Genomic DNA, 15,794 nt, shown 5'->3' on the forward strand with positions numbered 1-15,794 from the left:
AAACATATGACCACACAAAAACTTGCCCATGAATGCTCATAGAAGCAGTATTCACAATATTCAAAAGGTGAAAACAACCCTAAAGTCCATCAACAGATGAATGGATAAACAAAATGTGGTGTATCCATAGCATGGAGTATTATTTAGCCTTAAAAATGAATGAAGTACTGGCACATTCAAAACAGTATTCCAAGTGAAGGAAGCCAGATACAAAAGATCACGTTGTAGGATTCCAATTATATGAACCGTCCAGAAAAATGTAACTTTATAGAAACAAAAGATTAGTGGTTGCTTCGGGCTAGGGGAGGGGAGGGATTGGGAGGAGATGGAGGAGTGACTGCTAATGGGACAGGGTTTCTTTTTAGGGTGAGAAAAATGTTCTAAAATTGACTGTGGAGCTAGATGCACCACTCTAAACAATCTAAAAACCATTGAATTGTACACTTTAAATGGGTGAGTTGTAAGGTATGTGAATAAGCTGTTTTTAAAAAACAAAAAAGGTGAGCTTTATCATTTTTATCAGGTAAGCATTTATAGCTAAAGTCATCTATCTACACCCAATCTTTAAGCCCCTCCAGCACAGTGTTAACAGTAAAACGTCCCTTATCCTCTTGGTCCCTCTAATCACCTGAATAATAACATAGTTGGCCTGCTCTGGGCTCAAGTCAATTTGGAAACTATGAGAATCAAATTAGGGGACCAAGCAAAACAAAATTGAATGACAAACAATAAGCACATAAAAAGATGCTCAACATCTTAGCCATCAGGGAAATGCAAGTAAAAACCACAATGTGATATTACTTCACACCCACCAGGATGGCTATAATAAAAAAGACTGTCATTGACAAGGAAGGGTTGGTGAGGATGTGGACAAACTGGAAACCTCACACTGCTGGTAGGAATGTGAAATGGTGCAACCTCTGTGGAAAACAGCCTGGCCATTCCTCAATAGGTTAAATATAGAGTTGCCATATGAATATATATATATTCCACTGTTAACAGGCATATATATATCTCCAGGAGAAATGAAAACAAATGTCCATGCAGAAACTTGCATACAGATGTTCATAAGAAGCATTATTCATAACACTCCAAAAGTGAGAAAAAGACAAATGCCCATCAACTGATGATGGATAGACAAATGTGATATATCCATATAACAGAATATTATTCAGCTATAAAAAGAAATGAAGTATTAATCCATGCTACAACATGGATAAACCTTGAAAACACTATGTTAAGTGAAAGAAGTCAGTCACAAAGACCATACAGGGTGGAGCAAAAGCAGTTTTACAGTTGTCTGTATGGAAAATAATACAATCATTAATAAATAATACAAGAATAAATTATGTTTCCCATACTCACAACTGTAAATCTACTTTTGCCCACCCCTGCATATTATACAAAATGTCCAGAATAGGCAAATCCATAGAGACAGGAAGTAGATTAGTGGTTGCTTAGTGCTGAGGGGGGATGGGAGGGTGACACTTAAATGGTGCAGTTTCTTTTTGGGGTGGTGGAAATGTTCTAAAATTGATTGTGGTGACGGTTGCACAATTCTATAAACATTCTAAACACCACCGAATTGCACCCTTAATGAGTGAATTATAAGGTCATAACAAATGAGTGACAAATACAATTTCATTTCACTTGAAGAAATTAGAAATGCCTACTTACTGCATTAACATTCTTAAGCCTGCACACTCTGCCATTAAGTCAAGCAAACCAACTCCCAATTTTTGGCTCCTTCTCTGGTTCCCCCCACAATATTATGCTGTGATAGTCTTCCTAATCCCACTTTCCTTTTGAAGGAGAAGGGGGTCTCCCTCAGGCTTCTGGTAGCCCCTCTACCTCCAGGTTACTTCTTCCTTTGGTGCAGGAGTTGGTAGCCATCAAGACTAAAAAGCTGACATTTGGGAGTTGGTTTTACTCCATTTGCTAACAGCTTCTGGCACCTGAAGAGTCTCAAAGCAGTACCTTTTGCTATGTCCAGATGTATTTAGGTAGATAGAGGGGGAAGCTCACAGCTTCTCTGCTATGGTGGGTGGTAGTTGTGACCTAGTAGCAAAAGCCTGGGACCCAAAGTTCTCAGAAAACCTGACTTCAATTTTTGATTCTGCCTCTTACTGACCGTGTGGCCTTGAGCAAGTCTCTCAACCTCTCTAAGCTTCATTTTCCTCATCTGTAAAATGGGGATTATACTGTCTATCCCACAGGGATATCCGAAATGCTCACGAAGCCATCTGGAACATAGAGATACTCAATAATTCAATTCAACAAAACACGAGCCATGCTCTGGACTAGGTGCTGGGGATACAGATAAATACAGTACCAGCTGCCTTCAAATTGTTCAGTATAGAAACACTGTTAACAGGTATTCATTTTCTTCCTTCCTCACATTAGCCTTCTTTTAGGACGGCAACAGACAGTTCAAGACTTTATTATTTGCCTTTATAAACTTTCACCTCTGTGCTCCCAAGAGAGATCTCACTGATAGGGTAGCAGCTATGTTTACATCCTTGACGGTTAATTAGTTATGGGGAAATATCCCTTTTATACTTTCAAGTTATTATGAACACTGATTCTTAACTCTTCCAGGCCTCACCTGAAGATGTTTCCACAGTGAAAGTGTGCTTATTCAGCACTTTAAAATAAGTATAGAAAACTCTCATTCTCTCTTACTCCCTGTTAACCCCAGCCTTTCTGGATTTATATTCCAGTTGAAAAGATTGGTCACAAAGAATCAGTTCCCAGTTTAGCTAACTTAGTGACCAATTTCTGGCTCACCTCCTGATTTAGGGTTCAGGTTCTACTCTATAAACAAAGGGCTTTCCAGAAAAACACTAGTTCAGTTTATAAACAGAGGCTATCACAAAGTAGCTAGAGGAGAAAATGCAGGAGATAGTTTCTAAATCAAAATGTATTAACATGAATCCCATCCTTCCCTTGGTGGAGCAATTCCACAAGTCACAGAAAAATATTTTTCATTTTAGAATAGATTGGAAAAGAGCCTTTGCCAAGAGCCAGTTGTTTAAATTTTCAATTTGAATTTAAAGCAGGATTATACATGCCCAAGAACATCATGCTAGTGGTATTTTTAGCTAATAGGTAGGATTGCTGTGTCCACGACAGTTTAGAGCAATCAGGAGTGAAACTATTAAACAGCATCTCTCACTGTGGCACTTTCATCACAGTACTTCTATTTTAATATTTTCCAAAGCTCCGTCATAAAAATATGTGTAAAGCACCCATGTTAGGCACAGTACAAAGTTCAAATAGATAGCCACAGTTTCTATCTTCATTATGGGTTTACATTAAGCAAACCAGATATATTAAAAAATCTCAAAGTTAAGAGCATTTCCACTGAGCTGCCATCCAGCCTCTAAATGTCCAGGCAATTCCAATAATTGCACCCTCTCTATGTGTTAAAAGGAGAGGAGTAATGAAAATGTTCTAAAAGTCACTGACCATGGATGCACAATTCTGTGAATGCACTAAAAGCCACTGAGTTGCACACCTAAATGGGTGAATTTTATGGTATGTGAATTATATCTCAGTTAAGCCATTTAAAAAGGAAGAATTGTTCTTATTCTGTTCTAATTAGTCAAAGCTATTTTTTCAAAGCTCTCATACTAAAGGGTATCTAGCTAAAGGCTACACTGATTTGGCAATGCTGCCTCAGTAGCCACAATGGAGATTAATCTTCCCTTGCGCATACATCTCTCATTCCCTCATTCTCTTTCCCTCATCTCTCTTTCCCTAGTTCCTTTCCAGGTGTTCCTCTGCTCTAGCTAGGTCTTAGGTCTCTCAGGTATTCCCAAGCACAATTGGTCCCAACTGCTGACCCTCAGCAACTTTCCTTTCATGACCTTAGGCAAGTCAAGTCCCTCTGTTACTGTCGCTGTTCCGGTTTGCACAATGAGGGTTTGGACTATATAATCCTTTCCAGCTTCCATATTCCATGTAAAAAAAATGAACACTTACTTGGCCAATAACATGTGATCTCTGCCATTTTAGCCAACAGACATATGTTTGGATTATTCATTTTGTAAATGCCCATATGATACAATCTTTTAATGAACAGTGTTTAATATATTTATAAAATGATCAACATGGAGTCCATATTTTTAAAAACTACCACTTTATCAAAGAAAATTCAGAGCCCAACACAGAATGCTTGATAGTCCCTATAGACTTGTCTCCAAGGGTTCATTTTTGAATGAGAAAAAAAAGGAGCTTTTGCATGTTGGGATCCTGTTGGATTTACCAAACCAAAGAAAGAAAATTGGGTGACAGAGCTTTAACAGCAGTGGCTCAACTGAATCCTAAGAGAAGAAAGGCTTTGTGTAGCAAATGGTAGAGTGACCTAACATAAGACAGCACCTCAACATACATTATACACTCTCAGAAATAGCCTGAGAGCAATAAACACCGCAGGATTCCTTTTACCCTGGACAACTTGCAGCTTTGTATGGAAACCAGTTACATTCCCCCAACAAAACTCACAAAAATATGTAGTCACCAGTTTCCAACACCCTACTACCAGACAAATTCACAGTATTGTTTCCATGTGCCAAACATCAGAGAGCAAAACTGAAAGAAACACATCAATTTCTCCTACACACACACACACACACACACACACACACACACACACACACGACAAAACCATTTTCTTTGCAGAACCTACATTATCAAAGTTGTGGGCATGAAATAGATACATACCGGTTGCTAATAAAAATCAGATGGTTAGCTCTACACTAAGAAGCCAACAGCAAACACAGAAATCATAAAAACAATAACCCTAAGGTGTGTTTCTTATCTTTAAGCTGAACACCAAACATGGAGAAAAATGACTCAGAGTGTCCATCTGCATCTCTCCCATTACCTCAACCCAGACAGCTCTCCTGTTAGTTACCTCCCTACACTAGTGCAGAAGGTGCAGGCCCCTCTCTTCTTTCCCTTCAGGCTCTTGGCTGGAGGTACTGAACCAGAGTGGGGGGAGGGCGGAAAGGACAAAGGTAGGCGCTTTAGATCCCTGGGCTTGAGGATAGGGCTCCCAGCCTCTCCCTTTCTCATCACGCAACCAACGCACCTGCCCGGGAGAGGTCCCTTCCTCCCCCTTAGTAACTGGTCCATGGGGCCTAGATGTCCGAAGAGCCTGAGAGTTGCAGCCCTCAGAGACAAAAGCTGGGCTAACAAAGAGGAGGGGGAGGCAAAAGAAGTCGGTGCAAACAAAAGCGTGGGTTGGGGGCCCTGAAAAGGCCAAGTCTATCTCTGGTGTTCCCAGAGGTAGCCGGATTTGGTGGATTCAAGAGCGCGGGGGAGGGGCGCTTTAGAAAATTCCTCAGAGGTTAGGGATTAGGGAGCTGCTACGGGAGGGCTGAGGCCCTGAGGCACAAAGCGGGCAGAACTGGCTGGGAGAGGTGATGGCAAAGAGATGCCGCAGAAGGGGCCTGGGAACGGGAGAGGGTCGCTCCCTGGGCCCGGGAGGGACCCCCAATAGGGGACCCAAGCTGTGCCCGCAGGGGCTGAGGGAAGAGTACAAAGGGGGGGGGCAGTGTTGGAAAACAGAGTCAGAGAACAGAATCGTAGAGAGGCTCAGGCGGACAGGGAGGGGACCTGACCCCCGCCCTCGTCCGCCCCACCTCACCTGGCGCCGGTCCGAGTCCAGGTCTAGTGCTGAGAAAGCGCCAGCTCCGGCTGCCCCTACGTCCCGCGCGGGAGACCACGGACACAAAGCGGGGCGCGCTAGAGGAGGGGAGGAGGGGAGGAGGGGGAGAGGGACGGCAGGGAGGAGGAGGAGACGCCTGAGGCGCGTGAGGGGGTAGGAGGGACGCCCGCCGCCTGGGTCAGGGGGAGGGGCGTGCGGCTGGAGGCCTCGCTTGGCTAGCCAATGGTTACTCTGCCGGCCGGCAGGCGCGCCCGCCGGCCAGAGGCTCACCTCCGCACCTGGGCCTCCGTGGGTCCTAGCCAATCAAAGGCCTTAATTTGCATGACTGGCCCCGCCCACTCTCCCCAGCCCAGGGAAGCTCTCTGAGAACACAAAGAAGGCCCTCGTAGGGGGAGAGGGTCCACTCCTGATTCCCTACCCCGAAGGTTTGGCATCACCTTTTCGGCGCGTTTATGGGTTTTTCATGGTCACCCTGATATGGGAAGAGAAGGCGGGGGAGGGGGGGGGGGTCATAGAGCTTTGGCCCAAGATTTTTTAAGTCGGATCACTTCTCCCTGAAGTACTTCTAAACAAGCTACCTTCCTCCGTTCCAGGGCACACAGTTCCTTGTCTTCGTCTCTGAGCCCTCCGAGCCCCATTCCTTCCCCTCCCCTTTTTCCAGCCTCCCCAATCTCTGTGCTTCCTCCCGTAGGCTGCTGCCCACTACTGGCCTCCTGTTGTACTGCAGCCCTGATCAGCAGGTTCTGAGTATAGCCTTCATAGATGCTCCCTGACTTGCCCAAACCTACCCCTGTCCAGAGAGCAAGAGGTTACTGCACTAAAACAGAAAGGACCTTGTCTAGTGGCTTTGATGCCTATGATGGCAAAAAGCCAATACTTGAAAGTGTAAACTCCTCAAATTATCTTGCCCCTCCTTCCTTCTCCTACCTTCCGGTCTATACTGGGCCACAATGGTGACTGACTGGCCAGCCCGTTTTAGAGCAGCTGCAGCCTGCTCATGAGTTGCATTCCTCAGGTTGACGCCATTCACCTGTTGAAAGCAAGAACGAGAGTCCTATGTCATAGCAGTTAGGACAGGGAGATGGGTACCCATCCCTAAGCCTACTCAGATGCCTTTCTCAATATCCCACCCTTGTCTCTAAGAGGACACATAAAGGATATGGCATCCCTAGTGTAGTAATTATCTTTATGAGGTCAAATGCCAACCAGGGTTAAGATAAAAGGAACATTCATTTCCTCCTCAAGGATAAATCTCATCTCAGTCCCTGTCCCTCACTAAAGACATACAAAAGAAAATATAAGTTTTCTCCAGTTCTTAGCCTTTCATCCATCTCAAGAAGTGTTCCTTAGAGAAAGCAAGGTCTCCTCTCCTCTCTTTTAGACTGGCATGGCTCCTTTCCTCCCACCTCGCCTTTGTCTCCTCACCGATAAGATCCGGTCTCCCCTGCGCAGCTCCCCACTCAGGTCAGCTGGGCCTCCTGCCAGGATGAAGGAGACAAAAATGCCTTCTCCATCCTCTCCTCCCACGATGTTGAAGCCCAGGCCTGTGGAGCCCTTGTGCAGGATGATCTTGCGGGGCTCTCTGGTGGGAAAGCAGTGGAAGGGTCAGAACAAGGTAGATATTATCTGGCATCCCTACGAGGGCCTGTCTGGAACAAGTCCCATATCACTGCAGAAGGACTTGAGTCCCTATGTATGATACCCTGTTCCTCCCTTTCTCTCCTAGAACCTGCTTGGCTGCTGTTTTCTGCCAGGTGCCAAGTTTCAGTTCCTCTTCCCTCCCTTATTCCTGAGGGCTTGGAGTCAGCTCCCCAGTGGATAGTCCCCTACTCTCTCAGGTCAGCAAAGCCCTAGCCTGGACTCTAAACACTATAGTTCAGAGCCCATTCACTGGTCCTCTTCCTCCCCAGATTCTCCTACCCTACCAACTGGTGTGATGAAGCTGGGGCCACAGAAGGGGAGCCAGTTAGGAACAGTGGAATCACTCTGGAGTTGATTGCACTCTCCATCCATAAAATGTGCATACTTACTTTCCACATGCTCCTCTGCTCTTTTAAAATTCCACCCCCAACTCTGACCCCTCCTACCTTCCCCAATAACAGATGTAATCACCAATTACTATGCACCCTGGCTAAGTGATGTGGAAGACAAAGAGTTCCCAGGTCCCCCAAGGGGGCACAAGAGCCTAACTGAAGCAAGGGAACAAACACATAGAAAACCTGGACTACAACTAACCATGTGTAAGAAATCCCTCAGTAAATGGCCACAGTGTCATCAGATGAGGGCAACAGCCACTCAGGTATATCCATATACAGACTCCCAGGACACTTTCAGGCCCACCACATTCACTTTTAAGCATCTTTCATCAGAGGAGCCCCAAGTCCAAGATTCCTCCTTTCTTGCTCCAGGTCTAGGCCCTAGGCTTCCTCAGTGAGTCCCGGATATTCTTGCTCGAAGCCCTCCTCTCCTCCTACCTGGCATCCCCTCCAGGTCGTAGGGAGCGGAGCGGCCAAGCCCACCTCTGCGAAGCCCTCCTCCAGGCCGAGGCTGAGGCCGAGCCCAAGCCCTGGGCCAAGCCTGAGCCCGAGAACTTGAGCGCCCTCTCCATGGCTCCTGCGGTTCTCCCCGTCCGCCTATCCTTCAGGGGCCCCACTGCAGCCAGCCTAGCAGCCTAGCAGGCCCCACCCCACGGCAAACCTGTCCCCCGGAACCCTGGCCGGCTTGACCAGTTCCACAGAGGCCGCCGCCAGAGTGGGGCGGGGCCGGTCCCTATGAAGCCACCTGGCCCGCCAGCCTCCCTGCGTCCCACCCAACCCCACTGGCCGCGCGGCTTTCTTCTGTAATTCTGCATGATTGCAGCAGAGGGGGCGGCAACTGTCTCGGGGCAGGAACCCCGCAGCCTCCACCTCCTCGGTCCCCAAAACACTCCACCCCACCCTTTCTCTGCACTTTGGATCGGGGCCACACACTTGGCACTCCCCCTGATGGTAGTACTTGTCCCTGCAGTCTCTTCTGTTCCTTCTTAGGGCCCCAAGGGTTGAGAGAGGGCCTCAGACCCCAAAGATGGGAGCGATGAGGGCCTTGTCCTCTTATTTGCCATACTACACTAGGCCTGTGGCCAGCCAGAAGCGGATTCCTCTCCTCCCCACCCCTATACAGGGGGTGGGATAGTCTCACCTGGTGAAGTCCTCCTCAGCCAGCATGTGCCTGGGAATTGGAGAGTAGCGGGCGGGGGGAACCTGAGGAGGAGCAGGGTAGCTGACCTTGCTCTCTACAGCCCCCAGATAACCCAGGCTGGAATTATGGCTTATGTGGTTGTCAGCCAAGGCAGTAAAAGCTGGAATCAAGAAAGGGCGAGAAAATTTCAGAGACCATTCCACATAGGTACCTTCCTCTCCTCCCCAAGGACTGTCTCTCACACCCCACCTCAGATGCACCTCAGCACCAAGGGCTGCTGATTCCTCAGGCCTCTCTGCCCCACTCCACCCCAAGGATTCCTCCTCCACAGTCCCTTTCTGAATCCTGGGCTCAATCCTGTGAGTCTTAGAAAGAGCTGAAGTCAAGGCAGTCTACAAAGAAAGGCATGACTGGAGGTGTAACTAATAATAATCCCTCACATTTCTATAGCCTAATACAGTTTTCCAAGGGCTTTCTCGTCCATGATCCCATTTGAACCTTGCAGCAGGCCTATGAAGAAGGCAGCACATATATCATCAGCTTAGCTCCTTTTTGCCAAAGCCGAAACTAAAGACAGGTGAAAGGGACTTGCCCAAGGGACCAGCTATAAGGTGTGGACTCAGTTCTCCTGAGCACTAGTCCTCTGTTCTCTCTCCATCTTAACAAGGGGTATGCACTTCTTCCCCTCCAGAAACCAGGGGCAGGGGCTTCAGCCCAGGGACAGGGCAGATGGGTACGTACTGCTGGCATAGTCAGGAGGTGCGTACATGTCGTTGAGGTGAAGGCTGCCTGGCTTGGCCACCTTCAGATAGACCATATCAGAGGTGTTCTTCAGTGAGGCCACAGCTTCCTCATGCCTCACATCCTGCAGATTGGTGTTGTTCACCTAGAAGAGGAGAGGCCTTCGGGCTAGCACTTGAGAGAAGGAAGGGCATCTCAGGGACTCCTGAGAGGGGCCCTTTCAGTGAAATTCAACAGTGCTCTCACAGAGACCCAAGGACATTGCTTTGAAGAGCAGAGAAGCCTGGGATAGGGGTAGGGAAGATAAGGGACTCCCAGCCATGAAAAGAAGTAGGGCCTTGGTATCCGATACACCCAACTCCGATGATGCTCTTGAAATTCCCCACAATGCCTAATACCTGAATGAGGTTCAGGTGGAGTGAGAGGCTGCTAGAGCTCCACCTTCCCACCCTACCATTTGGGCATTTCTGTGAAGACTGTCTCACCGCCAGCAGCCGGTCCCCGATCTGTAGGCGGCCATCCTTCTGAGCAGCACCCCCCTCAATGATCTTGGTGATGTAGATGCTGTTGTCTCCTGGGATGTGCTGGTTGCCAATGCCCCCAGCAATGCTGAAACCCAGGCCTGGGCAGGAACCAGCAGGGAGTGGGAGAAGGACACAGAAGTTAGAGTGCTCAGTCAATTCAATCCAAAACCCAATGCCTGCCCCCAGCCAACACACTCCCCTGGGGATCCCAAACACTAGGCTGCCATCCCGAGGTCAGTAGGGTGAAACATGAGGTCAAGAAAGAAGGCTGTGAGCTGGTATGGGGAGTCAGGCAAGGAGTAAGGCTATTCCCTTCCATTTCCTACATAGCCAACCAGGGACCTCTGGCCAGAGCATAGGAACCCAGAGGGCCACACCTTTGGGCCCTTTGAGCAGGTTGACCTCCATGATGGTCTCAGGTGGGGGTTGTCGCCTCCGCACCACCAACCGCACCACAGGGCCCGCCTCCTTCAGCGCCTCCACAGCTCGGCTGTGCACCACCTCTGACACGTCCACCTCATTCACCCGCAGCACACAGTCATTCACCCTGTGGGGGAAGCCCAAGAGGCATAACACTATGACACAACCTCTCCACCCCTCTCTCCCCTCCTACTGCTCCTCTCCCCCAACCTCCTCCTCCTCATTCCTTTCCCCCTCCTCCTCTCAGATTGAACCAAAGGGCCATCCTGCCAGGCAGTCCTCCTCCCCTCATCTCCATCCTCCCCCTGCCTCCCCCAGCCCTGCTTCCAGGCCACCTCACCCTAGCCTCCCGTCCATGGCAGCTGCTCCACCAGGAATGATCTTGGTAATGAAGATGCCAGGGTCATCAGGGACATGGGGATTGTCAATGCCACCTGCGATGCTGAAGCCCAGGCCGGAATTGCCCTGCAGAAAGGAGTGGAGGGGCACAGTCTGCTCACTCAGAGGGCATGATGAAGGGTTCCTGGTTCCCCAACCTCGCCTAATCCCCAGGCCAGGTGCTCCAGGCCTCAGAAGGGGCCAGGGCAGACAGGGCACATTCGTCAGAAACCTGGTGGCTTCCCAGCCTGTGCTGATCATTTTGGCATAGAGGCCTCAGCAAAGCCACCCCCTCCCCAATTCCCCAGGCTTCAGCAAGCAAGGTCAATTAATATTTGTTAGTCGGTTCACTGATTGATGCAGTGATGTGGCCTCTGAGTGCCGCTGTTTCCCCATCCTCTCAATGCAGGTCCCCCTCTGAGTCTTAAGAGTGAGGTTCAAGGCCCTCCTCTCTCTTGGCATAATCCCTCCTCTCCATTTTCATCCCATCCCACTGACAAACTCACCCGCTCCAGCACTATCTCCTCATACTTGAACATGCCATCGCTGCCATTTACCTAGGGGAAGACACAGGCAGTTCCCTAAATGCCTTCTGTACACCCCCCAGCCAGATGCCCCCTGGTCAACATGCTCCTCCACACTCCCCACAGAGTAGAAGAGCCCAAATAGATCCCAGACACCTATTGGCCACAGATGGGGACAGGCTGACCCTGAGGAGTCCACCTCCTCCCCTTGCTTCCAGCCATATCATGCCAAACTCAGCTGTTCATTTAGCTCAGATCAATGGTCTGGGACTGAGCCAGCCAGTGGTACACTCAAGGAGAGACTGGGCTCCAGGGCCTTGTGGTGCACTAGGAGGGGTGCGGAGCTGGCCTGAGGGGGTTGGCAAAAATGGAACATGGTAGATAAACCAAGCCATGCCCAGCATCCATGGGGGTACCCAGGACCTGGACAGGGACCTGCTTGCCTTCTTAACCACAGCTCTCCATGGTGCAGATCACAGACTCCCACTGTGTCAGAGGTAGAAAGACAGCAGATACCATCTTGTCCAATCTCCCTCATATGATAAATGGTGGCACTGAGGCTCAGAGAGGACACAGATTGTGTTAAAGGCACACTGGGAGTTAGTGGCAGAGCAGAGGCTAGAATCTGGATTAAAGCAAGCTGCCAAGGCCACTGATGTGTTGGCCACTTATCCCTTTCCCCAGCAGAGCTCATGGGGAAAAAGGAAGTTGCCTCCTTCAGAGTACCTTATAAACCCTCATTCTCTATCTCCTAATGTGTCCCCAGGAACCCAAGTCTACATGGGTAGAAGGAGTGAAAGTCCTAATCCATTTTCAACCAAGAGGTGTTTAGTACGGAACCCTTTGTGTTTCCCAGCAGGAAGGCCCAGGGTAGGATCTGGCTGGGAGTCAGAGGCAAAGCCAGAGATGGTACAGGAGCAGAATGGACAATATTCCCCAGGAGGGAGAAGTTGATGACCATGGACCGATTGGCAGCAGAGTCCATGGCCTTCAACATGCAATAGCCATGGAAGAAGACACAAGGGAAGGGGACAGAAACACAGGGTTAGTCTGACCAGCCCACAGAGGTGGCCTCCCAGATGGCACATACTAGTAGCCATTGTCAAGTAAAAATCTGATTCTGGACAGACAAGTAGCATCTGCTTTCTGGCTCCCACTCTCATCATCCCCCCAAATGGAGAAACCCTCTTGCCTCTCTCCCCAGGTAACCTGACAGTCCTTCCCCATCTTTCTCTGGCTCTTGCCTTACCCCTAATCTCCTACTCTGAAAAGGGGACCTGGGAACCCAGGGTGGGGGCTCCTCCATATGCCTGTTCTGCTTCTCTCTCCCACCTTCACCCCACACACCTTTGGGTTTGAGAAGCAGAGAGGATGAGATGAGGAGAGGACTGGCTAGTCATGCCTCTACCTTTTCTGGACCTGACTCCAAGACTTTATGCCCTGCAGCTCTAGGAGTTGGTGGGAGGACTCCAGCTGCAGTGCCACTCTGGTCCCTGATCCCAGGAGGAACTGATGGTTCTTCAGAGTCCCCAAACCAACACAGCTGCCTGAAGTACCATGCAACAGAAACGCAGCGGAAAGAACTCCCGCACATGCAGCTCTTGCATGTACCTGGGGTACCATGTGTGCCCACATGTTATAAGCCATGCTTCCAGCCCAGCTCCAGTGAGATCCAGAGGCTCCTGCTCCCAACTGGTCCACCCTCCCACTGCCCCCCTCAGGGACTCTGCTCCCAGGGCCAAAAGGCATCCAGAGATCAGCCCCAGCAAAGAAACATTGCCAACTGTCACCCATCTCCCAGCTGAGCAGGACAAGCGTAAGAGAGTGTTTGCAAGGATGGGGCCCCTGGATAGAGAGGGAAAGGAGAGGGCTGGACTCGCTGAAGAAGGCAAGGTGCCAAGGAAAGAGACACAAGAAATAGTAAGTGTAGACAGACAGAAGGGCAGAACCAAGGAAGGACTCCTCTCCCCAGGAAGTCCCCATCATTGCTTCTGAGTGAGAGCACATCCTATCCCCAGAGAAGGACAGAGGTGGCCAGAATGGTCACTACCTGCTCTCGACAGCAAAACCTCCTCCTCTCTCCCTACCCTGGGGACTGCAGAGCCAAATAACCAGGCAGGCCCTCCGCCATGTGTGCCAGGGACCTGGCTCTGCCGGCCCAGCCTCCATTTTGCTGCTTCTCCCACAGATGCTCCTTCCATTTTCTAAGCTGGCAGTTTAGGCTGGGAGTGGAAGACAGAGTTGTGCCTTGCACCCAGGGGTTCCCAAGCTGTAAGCCATACCTGGGCGGCCAAGTTCTCCCACGTCTGGGGGTACCTAATGGGGCATGCCCCACTGGGGGCAGTTCTTACACCAGAGCAGATGTCCTATGCCCGGCTCCAGGCATCATGCCTGTTCTGGAGCGAGGAAGCTTGTTTCAGTCGCCCCTCCAGCACACACACACTTCAGAGCTGCTTGGACAAAAGAGTCTGTCCTTCTCAGCATCCTCTCAGCCTTGCTTGGGACATGTCTCTCTCTTCCTCTCCTTCCCCTCCTTTGCCTGTCAAGCACCTCTTCAAAGGGACACACACAACCACACACACACCACACACACACACACAGAGGCACATATGTGCACACACTTGCAGCCACATGCTCACACACATATACATGTAGCGACACACACAGGGAAACACAGCCGTCCCTGAAGCCTCATATACAGAAACACCTCCGCGGTCAGACATTCTCATACGTCCATGTGCACATTCACACACAAAGGGACTGGGACGGAGAGGGACTCATGGCATGGAGGGATGAAGCTCAGCGAGCTGGGCACATGGGCTCTACATAGATTCACAGGAGCTTCATTGCCTTTCTTCACACACCTCAACATACACACACACACATCACACATGTCACATGTCCCCCCTACGCAGAGCACCATGCCCCCTCCTCCCCTCCCGCGGAGACACACCACACACAGCTCCCGCAGAGCCTCCCGCCCCTGCCAGACACAGAGACACTGCTGAGCCCCCGCACTGAGACAAACCCAATTCCCCACACAGGAAAATGTGCTCCTCCGCCATACCTTCACCCCCCGACACACACAGCTCCTCACAACCCCCTCCAAATGGAGACCCCCCAAACAGACACACACTGTGAAGCATACATTTCCTACCATCTCTCCTGGCCCAGCTGCAATGCTAGGGCTTAGGGTCCACTGGTTTGGAGCCCCACGAACCCGTGCTGCACCCCAGGCCTCTAGGCCCTCACTCCCCAGCTGCTCCCCCCGCCAGTTGCCCCACCGCCGTCCCCCCTTCCCCCCTACTGGTTCATACCTGCTCATACCAGTCCCGGTTGGTACAGGTGCACTCAGGCCACCAACTGGGGCCGCTGCCGTTGAGTTTGGGAGTGCTCTTGCCTGGGACTGGCTTAGGGGTTACTGGCCCCACATCTCGGCCGGTGGGGATGAGCTTGGCCTTGGTGCGTGGGGTGGGGGTGGCCCCCGCCTGCGAAGGCAGGGTCTGCGAGCTGTAGCCCCCATATGCCGTACTGGCTCCATTTCCCCCACCTGGCCCATAGGGGTCTGGCACCTGCCAGTCCCCGTAGCCCGGAGGCTCGAGGCGCCGCAGGGCGGCCAGGCGGGTCACCTCGTAGCACTCGGGGCACTTACAGCAGTGCTGGTGCTTGTGCATGGCACTGCCCCCCGCGGCCCGAACCCCCCAGCCAACGCCGGTTTCCACGCTGCCGCCGCTGCCGCCGCTGCCACCGCCGCCGCCGCCGCCGCCGCCTCCACCGCCTCCACCGCCGCCGCCAGGTTCCCGGGCACACTCACACTGCTCAGACCAGGAAGGGGGGGGCACCCGTGGGGGCGCCCGAGCGGAGCGGGGCCTGGGGCCGGGCGGGCGTCCTGGGGCCTCTGCCCCCACGCTGCCCCGCACCCACGGCTCCCCCTCCAGCACTGGTGGATCCGTGTCGCCCGTAGTGGCTCCTGGGCCTAGGCCCAGCGGCAAAGAAGAAGCAGGAGCCTGGGCAGAGGCTGGGTGCTGCGAGGACCGCTCCTGCACTGGTCCCCAGGATGGATCTGAGTGGAGTCAAGAGCATCTCTCCCTGGCTCCTTTCTCAGTTGATTCCAGCCAATCAGCGTGCAGAGTCAGGCAGCAGCAGCGGCAGGAATGCTAAACAGCAGCTCCTTAAAGAAACAGAGGCAGTGGCGCCCCCAGGTTCAGCTCCAGCTCCCCAGATAACTGGGGTACCGACAACCCTACGGCTGAGGCAGAGGACTTAGGCCATAGGTGAGCTCAGCCCCCAATCTCATGCCCCCATGTTCCAAATTTCAGCCCATTCGCCCACTCCACCCCACCCCACTTCCAAGAG

The 15,794-nt window shown here is 51.2% G+C and overlaps 1 protein-coding gene across 6 annotated transcripts in view; it reads right to left on the reverse strand.

The window, feature by feature from the left end:
- Positions 1–15,185, reverse strand: part of DLG3 (discs large MAGUK scaffold protein 3) — a 57,055-nt gene extending 41,870 nt beyond the window's left edge. Inside the window, exons 1-9 of one of the 6 annotated variants that reach the window (XM_059680224.1) lie at positions 14,756–15,185; positions 11,421–11,471; positions 10,877–11,001; positions 10,494–10,663; positions 10,078–10,214; positions 9,593–9,737; positions 8,852–9,011; positions 7,100–7,256; positions 6,602–6,704 (exon numbers count right to left, since the gene is read on the reverse strand). In XM_059680224.1, the coding sequence (XP_059536207.1) occupies positions 6,602–6,704; positions 7,100–7,256; positions 8,852–9,011; positions 9,593–9,737; positions 10,078–10,214; positions 10,494–10,663; positions 10,877–11,001; positions 11,421–11,471; positions 14,756–15,112 (1,405 nt within the window). In that variant the 5' untranslated portion in view covers positions 15,113–15,185. Of the gene's footprint in view, positions 1–5,095; positions 5,116–5,653; positions 5,934–6,601; positions 6,705–7,099; positions 7,257–8,148; positions 8,323–8,851; positions 9,012–9,592; positions 9,738–10,077; positions 10,215–10,493; positions 10,664–10,876; positions 11,002–11,420; positions 11,472–14,755 lie in introns of those variants that run through there. The other 5 variants (XM_059680220.1, XM_059680219.1, XM_059680221.1 and 2 more) reach the window with 5 other exon arrangements.
- Positions 15,186–15,794: the final 609 nt, after the last annotated feature.

This window comes from Myotis daubentonii, chromosome X (assembly GCF_963259705.1).
Source record: "Myotis daubentonii chromosome X, mMyoDau2.1, whole genome shotgun sequence".
Taxonomy (NCBI): Eukaryota; Metazoa; Chordata; class Mammalia; order Chiroptera; family Vespertilionidae; genus Myotis; species Myotis daubentonii.